Source organism: Panthera tigris, chromosome C1 (genome assembly GCF_018350195.1).
Source record: "Panthera tigris isolate Pti1 chromosome C1, P.tigris_Pti1_mat1.1, whole genome shotgun sequence".
In the NCBI taxonomy this organism is placed as follows: domain Eukaryota; kingdom Metazoa; phylum Chordata; class Mammalia; order Carnivora; family Felidae; genus Panthera; species Panthera tigris.
The window spans coordinates 5,298,138-5,322,238 of NC_056667.1; the positions used below are offsets into that span (position 1 = coordinate 5,298,138).

Here is a 24,101-nt window from a genome sequence, read left to right on the forward strand (position 1 = left end):
CAGACTGTCGCTGCAGAGCCATCGGAACTCTTTACTTCCTGTCTGGGGCGCAGGCATGCGTGTGCGTGTGTCTTGAATGTCGTGGGAAGGACCTGTGTGGCGCCGCAGAGTCCTCGTTCCCCGAAACCATGCAGGTAAACGGGCCGCTTTAGAGACCCGCAGGGCGCAGAGGCAGACCCGTGGGAAGACACCCCAGCTCGTCAGCCGGGAGAAGAAGAAAGCAGCAAGCAGCGAGGAGGTAAGATTCGACGGGCGCGACAAAGTGGTGTCTGATTCGTTGCGGAGAGCGGCGCAGGTGGGCAGATTTTGAATAGTTTTCAAGTTCAGCCGGGTCGGACTCGGCTGCGCGCGTGAGAAGGGAGCGTGCGGCCCAGGGTTGCCGACACAGCTCGTGCGGCCAGGCCTGGCGTCGTTCGCAGGAGCTAATGTCTCGTGCGGCCGGGCACGCAGGTGCACGGAGGGCTCGTTCTCGAGGAAGGAGGTGGGGGCTCAGAGCGGCGGCTCCCGAGGGTGGCCCCGGACCAGAAGCCTCAGCGTCACCTGGGAACATGCTAGACGCACAGCCTGGCCTTCGAAGTAAAACAGACTCTGGGAACAGGGCCCACCCTTCTGTTTGAAGAAGCCCTCCTGGGGATTCTGATGGCACCTCGGGTGTGGGAACCGCTGGATGGGCGGAAGCCTCCTGTGGGGCGGCATCCGCAGCGAGGGACCAGCACCGTGGGCAGCGCGCACACCCTCCCCCACGGGAGGAGGGACGCCCGCGCCACCCGGAGCTTCTCCCCCCGGGGAGGAGGGAGCTGCTGTGCGGACCTTGCCTTGCCCCAGTCTTCAGAGCCACGGGTTGTAATGTGACTTGTCCACACTTCTCCAAGGGGTAAGGGGAAGAGTGGGAGAGCCTTCTGTGTAAGCAGCAGCTTGTTCTTTGGGCGAGGCAGACAGAGCCCTGACACTTCTAGACAAGAACTCAGAGCCGGGGGGCCGACCAGGCGGGAGCTCGTGGAACAGCCGGCTTTCCTCACCGGGACCCCCAGAGTCCACAGTGCTCGGGAAACAGGTGCTCTTGGCGTGCTGTCCCCGTAGCCTTGGGCTCACGGAGGACTAGCGGGGTCGCTTCGCTCAAACTGTCCTAAGGACAAGGGGCTGGGAATCCCTCAAAGCTGAGTCACTGCTGGCTTTGTTCGAAACTTCATGGGAGAGAGCTGAGGCTAGCTTCATCAGCCCGCTAGAGCTACACATGTTTTGTTTTCTCTCTTCTCACCCCTCCCTCCCACACATTCGTTTAAAAATCCAGTCTATTCAGATTGCGGAAATTACTCGTTAGCCAACAAACGAGGGCACGGATGTGTTCACTAATGTTCACGTCACCCCCAGTGCTTGGTACGTGGTAGGTGCTCAGTAAATGTTCGTGCGCGTAAGTGAATCCCAAATCTACTTTTTTACTCTAACCTAATCAGAACTTTTTTTTTTTTGCCTCTAAGTAATTCTATTCCCCTTCTGCTGTGATCAATCATAATATACACTCCAGGCCATACGTATAGCTCTGCATTTGCCAAGTATCTTACAATACGGTTTCCACGCCACCCCAAAACTGTGCCACCAAAGCAAGCACAAAGTCGTTGCTTTTGACTTGCCAGTAATGGACCCGCGAAGGCCATCACTTCATCCACCGGGTGAGCTCTGTGGATGGAGCTGGGTGCTGGCTCTGCTCAGAGGAAAGGAAGTGTGATCAGAAGGTCTCTTCTGAGTCTCGGTCAACACAGTACAATCAGGTCTGTGCTCTACGGGCTGCCGGCTCAATCAATCATTTCCATTCGAGGCTGTTTCTTATTATTAATTATCACTGCCTTCCCCCTTTGGAGTTGAGAGGCTCAGAGATGCCATTATGTATGGTATAATTTTGTTAAGAGGCAAATAATTGCTTCTGAGTATCTTCACCAAGTGCTTCTTGGAGCAGCTTAATAACGTGAACGAGCTAACTGCATGGGGATGGCGCTGAACACAGCCCAGATCAAAAGCACGCAGGAACCTTGGTGGCGGTCACAGAGTCACGGTGACTGTTAGTGTTTTGATCTGGAGACGCCGTGGTCTGTGTTCCGTGACCTCAGGGAGGGTCTGTCTCTGCAGGCTCCATGCTGGGCAGGAGACGGGCGGGCACGAGAGGCTGACCTCACTGTGGCACTGCGGCCACCACGACGGAGCCACCTCCATGGGGCCAGGTGGCCGGGCGAGCACCCCGCCAGGGCGGCCCACAGCTGGGCGCTGCTCCCTGTGCCCTTCTGCCCCTCTGCGTGACATGGCAGGTTGTTGTTGGCCACCAGGCTCCAAACAAGTGCTCGAAACAAGTGAAATGGATTCTGAACACGCCTTTAACAGGTGCAAGTTATGTGGGCTTGCAGAAGAAACTGTCGGGAGGCGGCTATAGACGCTTCCCCCGTTTCGGTGGGACGCCGAAGGATCTGCAGGTGGTTGAATGGACGGCACGGCGGGGAATGTGCAGGGAGAGCTGATGCGAGCTCCACAAGGAAAATGCGCTGTTCTCCTTGGAGTCCAGCTAATTGAAGGGGAAGATTCCTCATCCCCTTCATTTGGAAGGGCTCCAAATAAGAGAGTCCCTCATTCTGCAAAGTGTCCCTCTTCTAACGGAGAGGGCAGGCTGTTAGGACTCAGTCCCACCCCTGAAGGCATCTCGTGTCTTCCGTTAGGGTCACAGGATGGCAACGACTGTGCAAGCGCATGCCGTGCCCACTTGGAGTCCCTGTCTGTTGGTGACCGGGCCACCGAGATGCTCAGCAGCAGGGGCCTTGGTGTTTGTGGATCGTGTGTGTGTGTGTGAGTGCACACTTGGCACAAAGACGTCTGTCACTTTTAAAGGGGAAGGATTTTTCCTTTAGTGTTGTTCCCGGAAATAGCTTTATTAAAAAATAATGTCACGATTTTTTGAACAGCAGTCTTCCCCTTCTGGCTTTGTGGTTTAGTAAAGTGGAACCAGTTTGACACCCGGTCCTGAAAATTTTCCTGTGAAACACGTATCTACTGCCTTGTTACTGCAAGAAAATGTTCTCTTCCCAGGGGTGAACCTGACTCCTGTGTCTCTTCTCTTCCCACAAGGTCTCATACTCGTGTCATATAGTGGTTAAGCTCCAGGCCCCTGAGCCGGAGAGCCCCCCTCCCCGCCGCCTCAGTTTTCCCCTCTGTGAAAAGAGGGTAAGAACAGTACCGACCTCACGATTACTGTAGAGAGTAAATGGGTTAATATTTGTAGAGTGATGGAAACGGTGGCTGGCACTCTGTAAGTGTTAGTCCGCCTGCTGTTTTATTTCTTGTAGGATCAGTAAGCATCATTCACCGGTGTCGGGTTGTATAGTGAGGACGGCCAGGCACGCTGACCGAACACTTCTGGATTCTTCCTTTTCACGATTCGGATGGTTGTATTTTGGAAAACAGTTACGCCTTTAACAATTTGGGGGACAAATAGGTTGTCACAGATGCTCAGTCAATTCCTAGAGAATTCATTTGCCCGAAGATGATGATGATGATGGCTAACACATGTATCTGGAACTTATATGTTCTGAGCATTGGCAAATATTCATTTCATCCTCACGACAAGCCTTCAGGTAAGTACAGTTACCATCCCCAGTTGAGAGGTGAGGAAACTGAGGCACTTAAGGTCTTGTTCAAAGTTGTACACTTCCTCTGTCAGGGTTCTTAAGTACATACTGTCTGGTCCTGGCCCCCCTCTTCGACTTCACCTTCTGCTCTCCTCTCTGTGGTGGTCCAGCCACTGGCTTCGGTTCCTTGAATGCCCTGCCTCAGGGCCTTTGCATTTGCTAGTAACTCACTCCAGTTCTTGCAGACCTGGCTCCTTCTATTCTGGTGAAACTCAAGTGGCCCCTTTCCAGACTCATATAAATTGTAGTCCCGCCCTATGGTTCCTCTTCACATTATCCTGTTTGCTTCCCCTGCTAGAGCAGGAAGAGGCCTTTTTCTGACCGGTTTACTACTATCTGGCACAGCATTATTTAAAATTTGTTGAATAAATTTCGGTGCTAATGAGTTTCATAATGGTCTTAGCTCCTTCTCGCGTGTTTGCATGCAGCCCAAATCGTGTGTCTGCGTGTGTGCACACAGGTGGGTATAAATGCGTGAATGGGGAGGGAGAGAGAGATTCTAATCTCAGTACCGTGGTACAGAATCACAGGCCTCTCTGAGTTACAGTCCTAGCTCCGACGGTGACGGCCTGATGTTTTTCTTAGGGGTGAAGCACCTAGTTGCACTGGGCTCTGAGAAGACTGTCACGCGTTAAGGGACATGTGTAAGGGTCTCAGCCAGCAAATGATCAACAGATGAAATCTTTTTTTTTTTTTTAATTTGGGTAAAACAGATACTACTCTAAAAAGTACATATATTTACGTACGTGTATCTTTTATACACACACATCTCCCTCTCTTCCACTGATTTAAATCGTATTCATTTCATTTATTTGTTCTAGGGGCCTCCCATCAGATCTCTCCAAGGCTTCCGTTGGGGAATTTGGCAAAGAGATGGGGTGCCAGGAACCGGAAACCAGGACTTTGACAAAAAGGGATTTTCTGTTCCTTTAGCTGAGAGCTTTGGGCCACCGTAGATGCCCCAGGTCTTGGGTGAGGTGTGAGATTCACTGCCACGTTGGAGAAATCTGGCCTGGACGGACCTGTGTGGTTTGGTTAGGCTGATGATGGTGTTTCGGATGCCGGTCCTGCAGCTTGACGAGGCCACGTGTTAACTGCTCTTCTGGAACACGACCTCACTATCACCTGTTCTGCCCTAGATAACCAGTTCAGGATGTCCATCCTAGAACGTCTGGAGCAGATGGAGAGGAGGATGGCGGAGATGACGGGGTCCCAGCAGCACAAACAGGGGAGCGGAGGAGGCAGCAGCGGAGGGGGAAACGGGAGCGGGAACGGAGGAAGCCAGGCTCAGGTACGGGCGTGCACTGACCATCACCTTTCACTCTGTGCTTTATTGATCACAAGTCCCTTGTCTGGTGCTGGTGTCATTCCTGGATTAGTCCCAGGGAGTGCTTTATAATCCCGTGCCCCTAAATTTTGAAATCTGTGTAATAACAGAAGCCTTGAACGGTGGGGCTTCTCGGTTGTTGACCTCCCTGAGCCTTAAATCATTGCTGCCGATCCCAGAATTCAGCGCTGCTGCCTGGCGGTGTGGCTCGAGGACATCCACTTAGAAAACAGGCCCAGTGGCGACTCAGAGTTCAGTTGGACTCTATTTTGTGTTGTGGATTCCATATCTATTTTAAATATAAATATAAAGCATGATCCAACTCGGCCATTCATAAAGCCTTTTATAAAGTCAAGAAGATCAATATCAGAAGCTCCCAGAGAAGCTGTTTCTGGAATTACTTGGTGTCGGACCACATTAGCCCTGCTATCCTGTTTCACATCTGCTTTCTCATAAATTCCAGGAAGAATTGGCCAAATGCAGGGACGTCACTAAATATTTTTTTAGAGTCCCATTAGTCTTGAAGGCTTTATATAAGTTTTATTTACGGGTCTCATTTTGAGAAATGGCCTGGGCAGAAATTATTTTTCAGGAGACCCTAGAGACAAATTTTCAAAGGATGGATAGCATTCCCCTCTCTCTCTCTCCTACTGAGTTATTATTCCCTGCAAACCCCGAGCACTTTCCCCTCTTTCTTCAAGATTAATGATGATTTCCTGTGAACAATTGCATTTTTAAGTGAAACGTGTTGAGTTTTATGTTCCTTGTAAATATCAAGTGTTAATAATGTTTTAATACCAAATGTTAATATTTTGAAACCGAAGCATTTTATGGACCACACCCCAAAACCAAACAACCCCTTCTTCCCCGAATGTTCTTATTTCTTACCTGCCTTCAGAAGTCCAAGGGAAGACTTGGTGCACAGTAAAATATTATTAAGGCCACAACAGGCTTCTTGTTCACCTAGACTCCTACATTTTAGAAAAGAAGTAATCGTTGTTTGTTGTATCTCATGGCTCAAATCAGGGATTCCCATGAAAACCTTCTGTCACCAGAGTTTGCATCAAGGGAATGGAATATACTGTCCTTTTACAGCTCAACCATTCGGTAACTGGCCTACTACAACCTGATCCCGTGTTAACTGCTATTGAAGACTCTTCTGTCAATTTAAGGTGGCCTCGATACATATCTGGGTCCACCTTTCGTGATACAAATGCAGCTCTTTTTGTGAATGCAAAAAAATTTCCCTCCCTGCTCACTAACCCGTAACTTTCACGTGCTCATGAATATGTCTCTCTGATGCGTCGGGAGCAGCTCTTGCCTGTCCTTTCCGAGTCAAGGTCGTCCTTCCGCACGTTGGGATCACCCACCTTTAAGATGTTTTGACAGCTCTGGCGAGGATGACAGTGTATCGGTCACCCACCTTTTTATTTTTGCAAGGTGTTTTTCCAGACTGAAAAGAAGGAACAACAGTACTTCCATAGTAATTGAATTTTGTGGACTTTATTGCTGGAAAAAAAAGACTTTCTAAATAATACCAGAAATAAGAATCAGGCTAGAAGTATCCTTTATTTGGGGAGGTTGTTAAACACAGAACTGCCGTCACAGAGACTCAGATAAACTGTTGAGGTTACTACATTCGATTTTATGTTTCTTGCTTTACCTGAATCGAGAGAAGAAAGCCATAATTAAAATTAGTGAATTTCTCTTCCCCGTGTGCCTCTATCGTTATTAATATCACTTAGATTTGAAGGTCCCTAAAGCTTTCCCCAAAGGATGGGATCGTCACTAGACTTTTTAAAGTGCTTCTTTGCGGGGCGGGGGGGAGAAAAGATCCCCATCTAAGTGACTTAATTCTCCTTCGGGAGGAGCAGGGAGGCAGAGGTCTGGGTGTGTCCCCAGATGCCAGAATTGGGACAGCCACCCTGCTTTTCTCTCCTAGTAGTCTACGGTCCACAACGTGTACTTCAGCTGGAGGCTAGTGGCACTTTTTTAGCGGTGTATGCTTTCCCCGAAACGGATCAGCATGATGCTCATAATCCGCGTGTCAGCTGTAGTGGACTCCGGTGTTCTCAGCATTACGGAAGGTCACCCCGTGCCACACGCGTGGATGCGTGCCGCCGAGCTGAAGCTCGCGCATTCTAGTCTGTTTCGCGATGCCCCTTTGTGCACGGTTTTGTGTTTCCTGTTCTGAGCGGCTAATCGTAAAGCATTTTGTTTCTCCTACATGAAAAGGTTGACTTGGCGGAGGGCCCTGGGTCCGCGGTGGTAACACACACTTCCTCCTCCTAGTGTGCCTCTGGCCCCGGGACGCTGGGCAGCTGCTTCGAGAGCCGTGTGGTTGTCGTGTGTGAGAAGATGATGAGCCGCGCCTGCTGGGCCAAGTCCAAGCACTTGATCCACTCAAAGACTTTCCGGGGAATGACCCTCTTGCACCTGGCTGCTGCCCAGGGCTACGCCACCCTCATCCAGACCCTCATCAAATGGCGGTAAGGCCGCGGTGCGGACGGCTAGTGGGCACCCTTGCCCGTCAGCTCGCACCTTCCTCTTGGGCGATTCCACTGGTGGAGAGAAATCTGGCCATTCAGTGAGCTTGACAGCCTGTGAGCAAAGGGCTTTCTCGGAGGACAGTTCCCAAGGGAATCTTACACGAACTTCTGCCCAAGAAATGGCGAGCGAGACGTTGCACTCTCTGCTTTCCTCGGGGCTCATAATCCGAACCGCCCTGTGAAATTAGGGACTCTATCTTCTTCACATCAGGGATGTTGGATGCCCACTTTGGTTTCATCTTTGTGGGTTTGATAACGTTCTGGTATTTCTTGGACGTTGATTAATCGTGCGGTAATTTCTGGTACCATCCCTTACAGCACAAAGCACGCAGATAGCATCGATTTGGAACTGGAAGTTGACCCCTTGAATGTGGACCACTTCTCCTGTACTCCTCTGGTAAGGCATGGGTTCATTTAATCCCTGAGCCGTTTTTCTAAACTGGCATGGGGATGTGGTAAGGTCTTATGGCCCCATGGAGATGGTCAGCAAGGACCAACTTGTCCATTGGCGGGAATAGCAAAAGCGGAGGATGTTTTTTAACTTGTGCTGAGAAAGCTTGCTGTTTTCCTTGTTTTAGATGTGGGCGTGTGCTCTCGGGCACTTAGAGGCTGCTGTCGTGCTGTACAAGTGGGACCGTCGGGCCATCTCCATTCCGGACTCTCTAGGAAGGCTGCCTTTGGGGATCGCCAGGTCGAGGGGTCATGTGAAATTAGCGGAGTGTCTGGAGCACTTGCAGAGAGATGAGCAGGCTCAGCTTGGACAGAACCCCAGAATCCACTGTCCTCCGAGCGAAGAGCCCAATACAGATAGCTGGATGACCCAGTGGCACAGTGAAGCCATCCACTCACCGGAAGTACCCAAAGGAGTCACCGTCATTGCAAGTACCAATCCAGGTAAAAATGCAAAATGATTACATCTCGGAACTTGGCACATTTCCCATTTGCTTTCGTGCAGCAACCCTCAGAAAAGTCCACAGGATATTCACATACGTTTAAGGGTTTGGTTTTTGGGGTTTTTTGGGGTTTTTTTTTTTTTATGTTTCCGATTTTTCTTTTAGCTGTAAGAATGCCTACTGCTTCCCCCCTACCCCTCCCAGAAATAAATGCAGAAAGTAGAAAAAAAAAAATCTGTGTCCATTTAAGAAAGAAACACAGATTTTGGAGGACTGACTGAATACAGTATATGCTGCTGGGGAATATTTAAATGTTAGGGACGCATCTTGAGTTCCCGCTTTGCACTTTGTGTCTCTCAGGCAATAGAGAAAGTGTTAATTCTTTAGGGTTCCTAACTTTATCGCCTGTCCTGACTGTCCTTTCTACTGTACTTTTCAGAGCTGAGAAGACCTCGTTCTGAACCCTCTAATTACTACAGCAGTGAGAGCCACAAAGATTATCCAGCTCCCAAAAAGCATAAATTGAACCCTGAGTCCTTCCAGGCAAGGCAGCAGAAACTGCTCTCCACTGCACTGAGTCTGGAACAGCCAAATATCAGGAAGCAGAGCCCTAGTTCTAAGCAGTGTGTCCCTGAGACAATCAGCCCCAGTGAAGGAGTGAGGGACCGCGTCCGGGAAACCTCCCCTCCCGTTCCAGAGACTGCACGACTCCAAGCCTCTGGATCTCAGCCCGTAGTAAAGTGGAGTCCCAAAGATCTTTACATTGGTGTGTCTACAGTACAGGTGACTGGAAATCCGAAGGGGACCAGTGTAGGAAAGGATGCCGCACCTTCACAGGTGCGTCCACGGGAACCAATGAGTGTCCTGATGATGGCTAACAGAGAGGTGGTGAATACAGACATGGGGCCCTACCGTGATAGTGCAGAGAGCGAGGAGTGCACACAGCCCATGGATGACATCCAGGTAAGCACGGACCAGGTAAGCCCGCAGAGGCCGGGGTGGCCGTCAGAACGCCCCCCCCCCCCCCCCACGTCTTTACAGCCGGTTCCCGCAGGTCGTGTGATTTGCTCACCAGCAGACGTTTGGAAGTGTGTTCTGACTCATGAGAGTGTTGGGGTGTCTCCTCTGCTCGGGCCACGTTTTCATTCAGAGGATCCAACGTCGTAAATGGGGCCTGAATGCCAGGGACCTGGCTCTCTGCAGAGCCCTCCCCTCCTCCCACCAGCTCCTCAGAGCTCACCCGGGGCCCTCCAGTCATCTTCCGCTTCCCTCTGCATCCGGGGAGACTGGTTTCCTATTTAAGTACCGGTTTAATAGAGTCACAGCCCAGGAACGTCTAGAACAGGAGGCCTGTGGATAGGATTCTTAAATGACCTAAGTGACATGAGCACAGCTGTCATCTGGCTGTGGTAAAAGCATATGTGGCGTGAGGTGCAGCGAAATAGCCCTAGAGCCAATAATTGGCCGTCCTTGTGATAAGCCTAGAAACGCCAGGATCCCTGGGGCACCTAGGTGGCTCAGTCGGTTAAGCGTCCGACTTCGGCTCCTGTCGTGATCTCACAGTTCGTGAGTTCAAGCCCCGCGTCGGGCTCTCTGCCATCAGCACAGAGCCCGCTTCGGATCCTCTGTTTCCCTCTCTCTCTGCCCACCACCCCCTCAAAAATAAATAAACAAACAAACAAACAAAAAAAATAACACCTCCAGAATCCTCTTGGGGCATCAAGCTTGCAATAAATTAAGAGAGTATTTACTGAAGTAAACTTGAGGTTAAGCTATTAAGCAAGCTAATGCCCCTAAATAAACTATTCCTTCTGTATTTTAGGGGAGGACTAAATGAGCAGCCTGAGTGGGAGTTTGGCCTCCTCTCTTTCCAAGTTCCTCTAGAACCCGAAACAAATGTCACAGGGAAAAACCCCCACGAGAAATTCAATAGGGCACCAGGCCTGTCGAAATGCCACAGGAGGGAGGGGCCTGGAGGTCCCCCGTCCTGGCCAGCGTTCCTGGGGAGACGTCCGGCTGCTGAGCAGCTCCCCTCTGTCCCGCTTTGAGCACAGTGAAGAGCCCGTGTGCTCCCGTTCCTCATGGGTGGGCCGGGGGTTCCACCACTGACCTGCCGACCCCTGCAGGCGTGGGAGGCTGCCTGAGAAATCAAAGAATTTTTTAGGTAAGGGGTTGGCAGAGTTTTCCCGTAAGGGGCCAAATGGTAAATATTCTAGGCTTCGTGGACCCTCTAGACTGTCGTGACTATTTAATCTGCTTTTAGAGCACAAAGGCAGCCTTAGATAATATCAGAGTGTTGGGCGCCTGGGTGGCTCAGTCAGTTGAGCGTCTCACTCTTCTGCTCAGGTCATATCTCACGGCTCCTGAGTTCCAGGCCCGCCTTGGGCTCTGTGCTGACGGTGCAGAGCCTGCTTGGGATTCTCTCGCTCTCTCCCTCTGGTTCTGCCCCCTTTCCTCCACCCCCTCAAAGTAAATAAATAAACTTTAAATAAATAAATAAGAGTCAGTGTGGCTATGTGCCAATAAAACTTTATTTACACAACCAGCTGCTGGCTCTGGCTATACCACGTATCAGTACTAAGCAGTCTAGGATAGTATTTATAAACATAAATGTAAACATAATAATAAATCAGCAGACAGTGAAAATTGGCAGCTCAACCGTGTTGAGCATCTAGAATAGTGCTGTTCACTGGAACTTTCTGCGGTAATGAAACATTCTGTGTCTGTATGTCCCGTTACAGCAGCCCCTGGCCGGTTTGGTACCTAGTGCCGAAAACGTAGCTGGTGTGACTCAGGAGCTGGATTTCTGATTTTACATCATTTTAATGAACTTAAGTTTAATAGCCTTTGGGTACCAGAGCTCCTTGTGGCAGCTGGCCTTTGCTAAAACAGAATTGATGCAGGAAATACAAAATAACCCGAGAAATTCTACTTTACATTTTCACTGAGTCTTGAGAGAATGATATTCCGCTAAATCAAGAGCATGTATCTACGAAAAAGCAACAGCCTCAAGAAGTATTCCGACCAAATGAAAAAATACCATTGAAAAATAATGAAGTAATTCAAGAAATGGCAAGGCGGAGTTCACGGAGGACTGAAAAATAAAACCAGTTAAAACTGATCAGTCTGAGTACTTAGCGATAACGTGACTGTGTGTACAAGGCACTTGTTAAGAAGGGATTCTTTACATAGAGGAAGAGTCATATTTTAAAACTAACCTATAACTAATACTCTGATTATTTTAACAACACCAGAGAGGTGGGGTGAAGGGTGTTGTAGCAGCTGTCTTGTTTAGGGAGGATCACAGATTTCGTTCCACTCGTGTCATTGATAGGTAAGTGGAGGCTGAAATTCGCTTGTCAGGAACGTCAGCTTCCTAACATCAGCTAGACTGCATAAAAACAAGTGACAGAATTTCTAAGTTATTGGAAGGGGGGAAAAAAGGAAAGTGTGACCCACTTGGGGAAAAGTTCAGGAAAAACTGCAACAACAGAAATAAGCAGAAAACATAAAATTACAGGAGTATTTTCAAACGCGATTCATTCCTCACTTTGCCAACTGACAATTCTATTAAAAGATTCTCAGTTTGGGTTAAAAAAAAAAAAGAAGGCGGCAGAATATACTCTACTGTATGCTGTTTGTAAAAGACAGAACTACAATGAAATCACACAGGAAGATCATGAAAACAAAGCCATAAAGCCCAGAAGCCACTGACAAAGATATAAAAGACAAATGAGTACAAAAGGAAAAAAGACACAAAGCACAATTCAAGGTCCACAGTATGGAGGTACCTTTTGTTGGAGAAGATAAAACCCTTATGGTGGTGGACTGCTGTGTAACTAAGCACACAGCTTCTAGATGTTAAAGCAAAAACCAATAAATACAAAGACATGTGGAAGCCTACCCGTAATCCTAAGGTGCCACTGACCTTTGCCTCCGAATGTGTCAGATTAAGTAGATACAGAAATGATGTAAAAACACGGAACTACACAATTAGAAAGCTGGCTTTCATACATAGATTTAATATATATGATAGATTTCATGCAGGATATGCTTGCATGTAATTATGCAGATGTATGTAATTAATAAACATAGCAAACATATATATGTGTATATATAATTGTTCTTTTTACATATCCCAGACACATTTGTGAAAATGGCTCATACGCTAGACCACAGCGAGAATTTGAGCAAAAACCCAAAGCTGCGCATTTAAAGGCTATCTTTGACCACAGTACGAGAAATGTGGAATTGGATGACATGACTTTTTGGGTCCCGCTGCTTAGCACGTTATTATTTTGCTTAAAGTTATTTAAGTTTCCTTGCTTTTTGCAGCCCTCACGATAAAAAAAAAAAACGTGCCATGTGGCATCCCAGAGCGTGGCAGTCGTGGTGATGCTAAGATGTTCTTACACTGATAGGTGTTTATAAAATGAAGGATTGTTGGGGGCGGTGACTACATGTAAAGTTATAACTTTGAGTCTCCAGAAATTCCACTTTGCTCGTAATAAAATACTCGAATACTTTCACGGAAAACGAATCAAGGTAGGACTTCTGGTGCTCAAGTCGCAAATGAAAGGCCAACATGGAAGGAAAGGAAAGGCAGTGATAGTTTTTCATTTTTATTCCTATCACAAGAATTATTCTTGTTTATTGAAAACTTGGGAAATTACCCACGTTTTTAACTCAACATCCCATAAAATCCGCCCCCTCTAAGTGCCCCGTGTGGCGAATCCGGCCCCATGTAGAGTACCTCCGTCACACCCAGAAAGTTTCCCGTGCCCATTGGCGGTCACCTCTGCTCCCCTCCCAGCCCCAAGCAACCATTGATCTGATTTCTATCCCCAGAGCTTTGCTTTTTCTGGAAATCTCATGTCAATGGCATCATAAAATATGCAGGCTTCGGTGTGTGGCTTCTTGCACTTAGCGTACTGATTTTGAGGTTCATTCAGGTTGTCAGATAAGCATTTTATCACCTTTGTATGGGTCCCTGGAGAACACCTTAAAATCGCTTAAAACCTTAAACGGCTGTCTTCAATTTCCATTTTCAAGAGACGTGCAAGGAAATTTTTAAAAACAAGGCCATATCTCCGAGTCTGATCAGATACGTGGCAGCGCAGACTCTCAGTGAGGAGCCCTAATTGTATCTATTAGGAATGTATTTGGGGTGCGAGTATCAGCAGCCTAATGATTTATTTTTCTCACATGACAAGAAATGCACAGGTTCATTTGCTCGGTGACGCCATCAGGGACCGAGATTTTCCCCCGAGCGCTCTGTCCTTTTTGGCGAAATTCCTCCTGGCGCGTGTTGTTTCACGGTTACGACGTGGGTGCTGGAGCTTGTCTGTAGTCAAGGCAGGAAGAGGAGGGGACGAGCCCAGGGTGTTGATACTGTTCATCAGGAAAGCAGAAGCTTTGCCCCAAGCCCCGCAGCAGATGTCTGGAGAGGCTCGTTGTCCAGAAGCGGGTCCCATGTCCTCCCTTCCGTTCACAGGAAGGTGGGAAATCAAGCAGAGGATCATCTAACTGGCTTAGGTCAACCATGAACTGTCCCCTCGGGTTGGCTCGGTGCTGCCCTCTAGAGGACTGGGGGTCTCTAGGCAAGGCCTTGCTGGGAGGTGGGGGGGGGGGGGGGCGCGGAGGGGGCATCCTTTAGGTTACCCATAGAGTCACCACGATAACATGTACCCAGGGACAGTTCCATTAAGTGGTTGATCCTAGATGCGAGCGGAGAGTAGGCACAAGGCAGAAGTCCCCTAAGATTTGACTAAAGGTTTCAGGCCAAACTATGATTTGGAGAGAATCAGGCGTCCGCACACTTGGGTGAGTTGTGTAAAACCTTACAGTGATACCGGGGTCCAGCGGATGGAGGTGGAGGCCCGCCCTCCCTTCGTTTCTCTTCCCATGGGTGGGCAGGGTCGGCGGGGGGGGGGGGGGTGCTGGATAACGTCTGCGGTTCTCTTTTAACATGCGTGTTTCTGTGACTTCCGGATTCCAGGTAAACATGATGACCTTGGCAGAGCACATCATCGAAGCCACGCCTGATCGAATCAAGCAGGAGAGTTTTGTGCCCACGGAGCCCTCGGCTTTGGAAAGAACAGACACTGCCACCATCAGCAGTACCATGAGCTGGCTGGCCAGTTACCTGGCCGATGTCGATCGTCTGCCAAGCGCTGCCCAGATCAGGTCCGTGGAAGTCCGCGGGCCACTGACCAGCGTGAACTCCCGGGCTCAGAGAAGGGCGTGGGAGGCTCATTCAGTCTGATGAATGCTGTGTGATAACGAGACCTCCCGATGGAAGGAAGGAAACTTTCAGGTCCCTCTTCCCCACCTCTTCCGTGACTTCTCTCCCCTTGTGCATGTGAGATCATGTCCCACGATGTTTCTCTCCCCCCAGTTCAATTGAAGTTTCGTCAAGGGCAGGAAAATGTCTTCAGTGGGCTTAGTATTTAGCATCGTGCTAAACTCGTAGCAGGTACTCGGTAGGAACTCACTCACTGAAGGACAGTTACAAGTACAGAGGATGTTTAGCAACTCGCTGTGCTGAAGGAAGGCATACTCTTGCTGGTGCGCAGTGGCTCTTGTCTCTTTACTCAGTATGTAATGGGTCATGCAGATCAGTCACCAGTCTCTCTCCCTTGTGTCTCCTCTTGTTTCAGAAGTGCGTATAACGAGCCTCTAACCCCTTCTTCTAATACCAGCTTGAGCCCTGTCGGCTCCCCAGTCAGTGAAATAGCTTTCGAGAAACCCAGCCTCCCCTCAGCAGCAGATTGGTCTGAATTCCTGAGCGCGTCTACCAGTGAGAAGGTTGAGAATGAATTTGCTCAGCTGACTCTGTCTGATCACGAGCAGAGAGAACTCTATGAAGCTGCCAGGCTTGTCCAGACCGCTTTCCGGAAATACAAGGTAGAGTAGAAGAGCGCTCTGATGTTGTGACGTTTCGTAAGGTGGGGGAGAATAGACGAAAGTCAGAATCATCCAAACTAAAACCTGATGCCATTTTTTTCTCCCACTATATATTCTATAGAATTGTTATTTGGACTTACTATGTCACAGGAAATTATTAATAATTTTCAGAAGCCTCAGTGAAATAAAACCGATCAGTAGTGCGATGTCAGCATCTCAGTTTATTCTTGGCAGTGATAATGGATATTTATCCTTTACTTAACATTGAGTAAGTTGACACCTCCACCACAAGGAATTTATGACCCAAAGCAGGGATTTCTAACTGGATGGAGGCCTGGGACTGACCGTAGGTGGCCCGTGAACTCCTAAAATTTTATGGTGAAGCTTGTGTGCGTGCATTTTTGGTGGGACAGGGTCCGTGGCCTTCCATATTCTCAAAGGAGCCTTTGACCACCCTGAATAGGTGTTAAAAGCCAATCATCATCGATCCCACAGTAGAGCAGCCCGGGTTAGGTTAGGAACGATGACGGAGATCTGGCAGAGCGCATAAGGACAAATAGTACAATACCTGACTCGTTAAATACCTGGCAAATGAAGACTTTTAGGCCTCCTAACATCCAACTATTACAGTTCTATTTAGAAGCAGGAATGGGAGATCTATTCTGTAAATTCATTTTTTTCCTGATTTGTGCTTCTAACTGATTATCACTGTATTTTGGTAAACCTGGGGTCTCGGAGAAAGTTACATGTGAGTAACAGTTCTATGTAAGTCTTAAAAAAGTTGAAATTTCTTACACTAAATCGTGGTTTTGCTTCACTTTACCCTTAAGGGCCGACCCTTGCGAGAACAGCAAGAAGTGGCTGCTGCCGTCATTCAGCGTTGTTACAGGAAATACAAACAGGTAAACCACGGCTTTGGGTCACAGTGGGAAGTGCGCCTTGTCCAAACAACAGGCCCCTGAGGATGTTAGCATGTGGTTTGGCCTAAGAGTACTATGTCCAGTGCCCGATTCAAAGACCAACTTTGAATTATGTTGACTAAAAAAACAAAACAAAACAAAAAACAAAGGAAAATATTCCAGAGGGGGAAGGAAAAAACTACCCCCAAAAAACATTTGCAGTTAAACTTATCCCACAGGGTAATTTTTGTTCATATGGTTGGCCTTCCGGTATGATCACCCAGCTGAGATGCTGATCTGGCACAAAGGAAGTTATCTGCATCTGAAGGAAGGATCTGTGTTCTAGTAATTTTGCCTACAGCCTCCGTAGCCATTAACTCCACTAGGGAGTTTGATGTGGTGGTCAGAGAAGGTGAACGGTGGCAGTTATCTTTGACCTTGAGTTGTATAAATTATATACTGTCCAGCCACTTTTCTTTTCCACTTCCTCCCATCCGTTTTCACACGAAGACTTGTAAAATTCTGAAGAAGCTCAGAACATCTTAAACTGCTTTCGCATTCCTCAGTTAAGACGTGCAGGAAGAATTTCTAAGTGTTCTTTACACAGGGTTGCTGTTTCCAGAACAACCTGTAAGCTTACCTAACTGCCATCCCTTGGGAAAGGGAACTAACTAATGTGTACGGGGCCCCTAGGATGTACGAGATCTTTTGGGCACATCATCCCATCACGTGTGCTCTCTACAATGATTGGAAGTAAATAACTTTATTTCTATTTTTCAACAAAGAAGCTGAGGCTCAGAGAAACTAAGTAAATATCAGACTTTCCTAACCACCTGGGTGGTTGGAAACCATACAAACTTGCCTAATTCAGTTTTGACTGGTCCATAGGATAAAGTTCAGGCCTGTCAGTAGGTTCTAGAACCTTCTATGAGACTATGCCATACGGAGGTTTTAAATGCTTATGTAAGGAATAGTGAATGCTGAGAAGTGGAAGTGTGGTACTATGTTCTCTTGCTACGATCCAGGGTTCACTTTGATTTCTGATATGGGTTGCCATTTTCTTGAGTTTCTCTAGGATTAGTGAAAGGGGGTGGGCTGGGAGGAGTCCTCGACTTATAGCCAATTGAGTTCATGATCCCAGAAAATGAAGGTTTATTGTGTAAACGCTGACACCACAGTACCTGGAGCTCTGCAGCAGGGAGCCACGCTCACATTAGAACAGATGCCACACAGAATCCACGTGTCAGGTCTGTGATTAAAACAGGCGTTTATTCCAAACATGAGTTCTGTTTTTGTTTTTTAAAACGCCCTCCCAGGGGCGCCTGGGTGGCTCAGTCGGTTGAGCGTCCGACTTCGGCTCAGGTCACGATCTCACGGTTCGTGGGCTCGAGCCCTGCGTCGGGCTCTGTGCTGACAGCTCGGAGCCTGGAGCCCGCTTCGGATTCTGTGTCTTCCTCTCTCTCTGCCCCTCCCCTGCTCACGCCCTCTCTTTTTCAAAAATAAGTTAAAAACAAAACAAAAACCAAACCAAACAAGCAAAAAACTCTCCCAAAGAAGTATTGTCTACAACCAGGAAGACAGAAGGCAATATTTTTTGAAATACTGGCAAGTAGAAGACAAATATTTTGGAAGACAGAAGGCATTAAGATAGCCAGATTGCCTTTTTCTTTTTTCTTTTTTTTTTTTTTTCCGGTTGGGAGTTTTATTGGTTCTGGTTTTTTATTTCATTCTATTCAGCAGTCTAACATTAATCTTGTATTTTCTGTTTCTCCCCAAGCTGACATGGATAGCCTTGAAGGTAATGACACCCAAGTCCCTCTCACAAACCATTTCACCAGAGTCACAAACGCCACACCCATCACCAGTGATAAGAAGGGGCCATTAAGACGGCAGGGTCTTGAAATAGGCATACTCCCCTTGCCAGGCCGCCGAAGTACGGTGCATCTCTGGGGACCATGTGGCTATTCCGTTGCAGTGGGTTTTGGCATTAACAGTCATTGGACACTTTCTTGGCCATGTCCGTCTAGAGAATCCATCCGAGCCAATTACCGTGAGCCCCACGAGCCCCAAAATGCACCACCCTGCTGCCCAGCGTGCTTCCCTGGGTTCCAGTAATTTCTGCATGTGCGGTATGCACAGGCCGAGTGGACGAAGGCCACAGGAGCCCTGCAGCATGCAGCGTTCTTGTCTTAGGAGATTTGGGGGCAAATGAAAACGGAAGGCAGGTCAGACAAGACCTGAGAGGATTCTTGCACAAGGGTCCTGTGTCTTGAACATTCTTGAGAGGTCAGTCCGTTCCCTGCCCTCAGTCCAGCTCATACAGGCAGGGATGTCCTCAGGCACAGGGATTTTTCTCAGGAGTATTTTCCCCCAGGATGGTAAGTTGCCTTCTTGTAAGCAGAGTGCTTCCTTGTGACTTCTTGACCCCAGAGCCCTCCTCTTCTATGTCTCATTAGAAGTTCGAACATCGCATTTTTGAAGTATGGAGAGCTCTGGGTTTTTAGTGCCTAGAGACCGAAATGGAAGAGAACTCCTTCTCCTGTGTGTAGTTCTGCAGCCGGCTGGGCGGAGGGTCACCGCTCCTGGCTTCTGGGGAAGTCCCTGGTTCCGTGACACTTTTCCAGGTTCCATGGCATTACCCCTGTGTCGGTCCTATGAGTGTTAATCTCTTGCAGGTTAAATGTCTTAAAGGTGTCAGCGTTTCATGATAAGCCTTGTATTTGGGACCTTGCAACTCAGACATGTGTCGTATGGAACGATAGTCAGGAATCGGAGGCTGACCGCTCCAAGTGGGCGTGTGTATGGGGGTGATTGGGATGCGTAAAAAAGGTTCTCTTAAAATGGGACAGTAGATGTTAATCTTAAGCATGTGAATTATACTTTCTAAATGTGTTCTCTTTATTCCTAAATGTCTAAGTGTATTGCTATCAAATGTGTTTCCAAGCAGGGCAAAATATTTGATACTGGGGGGGAAAAGCACATTTGAAGCAACGTGTTGTCTGAAGGCAACCCTTAAACTAATATTTTGCATTTGGGAAAGGTAGGTGAAGAGGTTCCTAGTTTGCGTCCTTCATAATTGAACCCAAACCAGAGAATAGCAATAATAACAATGAAAATAGTGATAGTAATAGTAATAATCACAGTAAAGGGTCAAAGCATTTTCCTGCTGTCCCTTCCCCAGCAAACCCAAAGGACACACAGACTCGGTGGCTACTGTTACTCTCCTGCTTATTCTTGTCTCCCTGCAGTATGCACTTTATAAAAAGATGACACAGGCTGCCATCCTAATCCAGAGTAAATTCCGAAGTTACTACGAACAAAAGAAATTTCAGCAGAGCCGGCGTGCCGCTGTGCTGATCCAGAAGTATTACCGGAGTTATAAGAAATGTGGCAAAAGACGGCAGGCTCGGCGAACAGCTGTAATTGTACAACAGAAACTCAGGTGGGTTGAGATTTCGTGGAGGGAAAGCTGTCTGGGGAAGAGAAGCTTTTGGCGTCGCCCAAAGAACGGCCCTGCCTGGACGTCGGGGGCCGAACGCGCGCGTTGCAGTGACTTTCTTGAAGGGCCATTCTAGATGCTGTGACTCTACGTAGCGGTACCGGAGCCGTTCACCGACCTTTGTATCTCTTTAGCCCCTCTCTCCACCCCGCCCCCACCCCCACCCAGTTATCGTGATGCTTGGATGGGAATTTGGCAGGCCCGAAGTTTCCTACTCGGGAGAGGGGCGCCCCCCACCCAAAGTGTGGTGTCGCTGCAGGGGAGACCTGGGGAGGCTAGCTAGAGGTGAGCTATAGTCCGTCTTAGAGAGAGTAATGAAGACGGAGCACAGTAAAATCTGCCGATGGAAGTTCAGAACCCAACAGCCCAGAAGAGTAGCAGACTCGGGCAAACCAGCCCCTAAACTAAGCCTGTCTAGTGCCGGAAGGTCTTCTTCCGCAAAATGAGCTCATGAAGACTCGTGAGAGAACAGCCCGGTGTCACCGCATTTTCCATCTCGGCCCTGCTCCCCGCCCCCCCCCCACCCCCACCCCTTACGGCCGGCCGGAGTGCCATCCGCGGCCTCCCCCCTTCTCTGCCGGCGACGCCCACACCCCGTGTGCCGAAGGCCGTACTGCGGGTGCGGTCGGGTTCGCCTCGTCCTCTGTCCCCGCTCACCCGTTTTCAGCTTTTGCGCCTTAAGCCTGGCGGTACCCTTCCCGTGACAGTGATGTTCCGGCTTTTTCAGGAGCAGTTTGCTAACCAAAAAGCAGGACCAAGCTGCTCGAAAAATAATGAGGTTTCTACGCCGCTGCCGCCACAGGTAACATTAAGCCTCATCTAGACGGTTTACTCATCGAGAGCAATGAAACGACCCTGACCCACCTAACCACTCATGAACTCCTGCGTAAAGCCAGTTCCCCGAAATTCATCAGAGTAGACGTCCCAAGTTGCAGTAGGAGAGCCAGTCTCTAAGTAGGGACCGAGTTGCTGCACTGGGAGCACCGGAACTGCCTCACGGCACGTTGTAATGTTGAGCGGCGGAGATTCCTGCCGGGTCTCCTGTCTCGGTTTGGGTGTGAGGACGGCCTAGTGGGACTGGCTGTTGCTGCCTGTTTTCTCTTCAGCCTCTTACTTGTACGCCACCCTGCAGCGTGCTCTCCACTCTGAGCCCCTCCTGTGCCAGCTTGTGTCCAGAGAACGAACAGAGTTCCTGTCCTCAGGGAAGGGGTAGAAAACCACCGACTCCGGGCAGGGTTTCCCACGGAGACTTTGTGCCACGTCGCGGGCGCCCCCTGCTGTGCAGCCGAGGGAAGCCATCTGCGCGGAGACGTGCGTTTTCCATCGGGGGAAAACGGGCCCCCGGAGACAAGGGCGGCTTCCCACCAGACCAGCTAGAGGGGTTCCTCTTTGTTCCTTCAAATCTGAGGTTCCTTTGTGGACAGCAGGCTCTTTCCTTAGATTTGGGGACAGCCGGGGAGATTGTTTTGTTTTCCTGATGAGGTTAGGGTTCTGGGCTGACATCTGTGATGGTGGCCTTCGGGGCTGCGTTTCGGTGACCCTGTGTGGTTTTGTCGCTTCCCTGTGCATCAGGAGCTGTGATCTCCAGCCAGAAACTAGCTCTCTAGTGTCTTCTTGCCTCTTCTTCTTTCACTGCACCAAAACCCCGAGCGTCTAGGTTCAGTTTGATTCCTCAGACGGTTCCTTTCACTTCAGTTTTTCTTACTCCTAAAACTTGCCAACTTCGAGAACGTTTGCGACTTGGAGACTTAATAGGGGTCAACGGCCATCTGCGCTTTTCCTTCTGTTAACAAAAGAATTCTTTTCCAGCATGTTGAGAGGAAGTGTGCTCAGAGCCACACGTTAATCATAATAAAAATTTTAAAGAGAACATCCTTTAGGCTGTATTTGGCATTCTCTAGCCGCGATGCTATTGGAAAGAGGCTGGTGCACACTTACTAGACCTCCGCAGCCCATCTGCCCTCTACCCTGCAGCAACTGGGGTCTCCTTCCCCGTGACCAGCTGGCCGATGAGATACCCGTATCGATACTCAAATGGGAAGTCTTGTTAGGAAATGCGTATCAAAACATGAAGCGCCTGTGACATAATTACGTTAGTTCTAGAATCCCTGCTGAGGTCGGTCTCTCTTCTCTCCCCCCTGGGCCGTACCTTTGGCAACGTGAGATTCTCTTTGTTTGGTCGACATGATCAGGGACTTCCCTCCGCCCTTTTCTGGACGTGCTCACCTGTGCTCGCACTCCCTCCTTCCTTTGTCCCCTCCAGTTTGTCTACCCCAGCCCTGCTGAAACTGTGGTTAACACTCTCACAACAGATTTTCTTTTCAAGGAAATTAGCTTTACGGGGCTCTTCTTTGGAGCCAGAATGTTTGCAAGTTGAATTTTCCTTGTTTCTCCTAGTCTTTGCCTCAAACTTTGAAAATACGTGCGGGTAATGTGACCTTGGTCATTATGAGCAAACTCACATCAAGTCCCCTGCTCCTTCTCTGTTTTTCTCGTCCAAAGCCATGCCCTATGTCTACGTTGGGTGAGTTGAGAGGTTAAGACAGTTAGGCAAAACATCCGTGCCTAAAAGGCCGGCTCCCAGAGTAAGCTGAACAAAGGAACACTCTTATTCTTGTTTTCAAAGCTCTCTCTTTATAAGCTAGTTGAGAAGAATTTCATGAAGATTTCACCTTTCTTAAGTTCGTGTTTTAACTAGTAATAACCTCCTGAGGGTGGCAAGAAGGTTTGTTGCGAGGAGAACATCAGATTGTGGACTTGGAATTCCTATTCATTCTTTGGGATAAAATAAAGACCCCTAGTGGCTCTTTTCCTGACTTGCCCCATAATGGTTTAGACGTTAGAAAAAAATGAGCAGGCAAATTTTAATAACTTTTGCATACCGACTGTATTCTCTTCCCATCCCTGTATCCTGAAAATCGGTAGAACTGAAAGCTCATGTTTTCCCTCGGATGAACGTAACCCTCTTTCCACGCTGGGGTATTGAGTCTTATTTTAAGAGAAACTGTCATGTGTCTTGTCCCTGCGAAGTATTAAAATAGAAAACCTCATATAACACCCTTTCAGAAAAGGTAGGTAGGTAATGGCTTCAGGAATCAATAAGGGTCCTGTCTCTTAAGAATTTTGCCAAGTCATGTGACGCCAACATTTTTAGACCTCACGATGAATTGGTGAATTTTCTACCTGCTCATTTCACATACCCCATCACCACTCTCCTTTTCTTTCTTTCCAAAAAAAAAAAAGGGGGAACCACTTTTTACTCTTTTTTTGTTGTTGAAATAAAGCTGTGTATAAGGTTTCTGTTGTGACCCTCACGTGCTAATAGCTCTTTGGTGTTGTTTTACTGTCTAAAGCCCCCTGGTGGACCATAGGCTGTACAAAAGGGTGAGTTTAGCTGCCTGCTAGCCAGTGTTTACCTTTATCTTCCATTTTCAATATTTTGCTTTTTGCTTGCTTGCATGGGGCTGCAGCCTAGGTATGCCAGTAAGTTTCACATCCATTTTGAATGAAATAAGACAAAATGAAAACTAACCCTAATTACTAACACTGCTACTTTATACAACATGAAAAACAGTCACATACAGCAGATGTACAAATGCATGAGTAAGCGAGAGGGAGGCCCTTCTGAAGCCGCCACAGGGCATGCTTAGAACTCGGTGGAGTTGGAACAAGGCTGCACTGGAAGAAAACGTCAAGCAGGTGGTTATTTGTGACTCAGATCATTGGCCACAATGCAATTCTCTCAACTACCGCTGTGTCCAAATTTCTAAAGCAAAAAAGCTCACCAGGTGATACTGGCTTTTTTTTTTTTTTTTTTTTTTTAACAAATCGATTTCTTGTTTAGAGTTACTATTTCCCCCATCACCCTGTTCCTGTAGTTTCGTTTTGTAAATCTCCCTTTCCCTGGTGCCATGAGGTAAGTCAGCACATGAAGCTGCCCTTTCAGAACCAATGCAGCGCATTCATTATTAAAGAGCGAGCAAACCCGACTTCCAGAATTTAATGGCAATGCTGAATAAAGACGATGGGGTGGAAGGTGTGTTAAATCTGCATATTTTATATAGCAGTTAAGAGTGGACATTCCAATAGAATTTGTATTTTAAAGAAATGATGATGAAGAGGTAGGGTAGCCGATGGACACTGTTGGTGTCCTTGAGGTTTTAGACTATGATGCTGGTTTGTAGGTATACACAAGGGGCAGAAGTCTCTGTCAGAGGCGACTGCCACATGCGTGAAGGTAGAGGAAAGGATTTAGTGTCAGGAAATTGATTTAAAAGACAGGGATATAATTCACCCAAAGCAGATTCGAATGTAGATTAATTTGACACCTTTTATCCGATGGACTTGAGAGACGATGCCC

The 24,101-nt window shown here is 48.2% G+C and overlaps 1 protein-coding gene across 7 annotated transcripts in view; it reads left to right on the plus strand.

Annotated features, from left to right (window-relative positions):
• Positions 1-24,101, plus strand: part of CAMTA1 (calmodulin binding transcription activator 1) — an 848,343-nt gene that overhangs the window by 812,402 nt on the left and 11,840 nt on the right. For all 7 annotated transcript variants that reach the window (XM_042994232.1, XM_042994235.1, XM_042994238.1 and 4 more), the window contains 10 exons: positions 4,808-4,959; positions 7,288-7,484; positions 7,863-7,941; positions 8,123-8,438; positions 8,877-9,400; positions 14,436-14,623; positions 15,097-15,343; positions 16,174-16,245; positions 19,491-19,684; positions 20,469-20,543. In XM_042994232.1, coding sequence (XP_042850166.1) covers positions 4,808-4,959; positions 7,288-7,484; positions 7,863-7,941; positions 8,123-8,438; positions 8,877-9,400; positions 14,436-14,623; positions 15,097-15,343; positions 16,174-16,245; positions 19,491-19,684; positions 20,469-20,543 — 2,044 coding nt within the window. The remainder of the gene's footprint in view (positions 1-4,807; positions 4,960-7,287; positions 7,485-7,862; positions 7,942-8,122; positions 8,439-8,876; positions 9,401-14,435; positions 14,624-15,096; positions 15,344-16,173; positions 16,246-19,490; positions 19,685-20,468; positions 20,544-24,101) is intronic.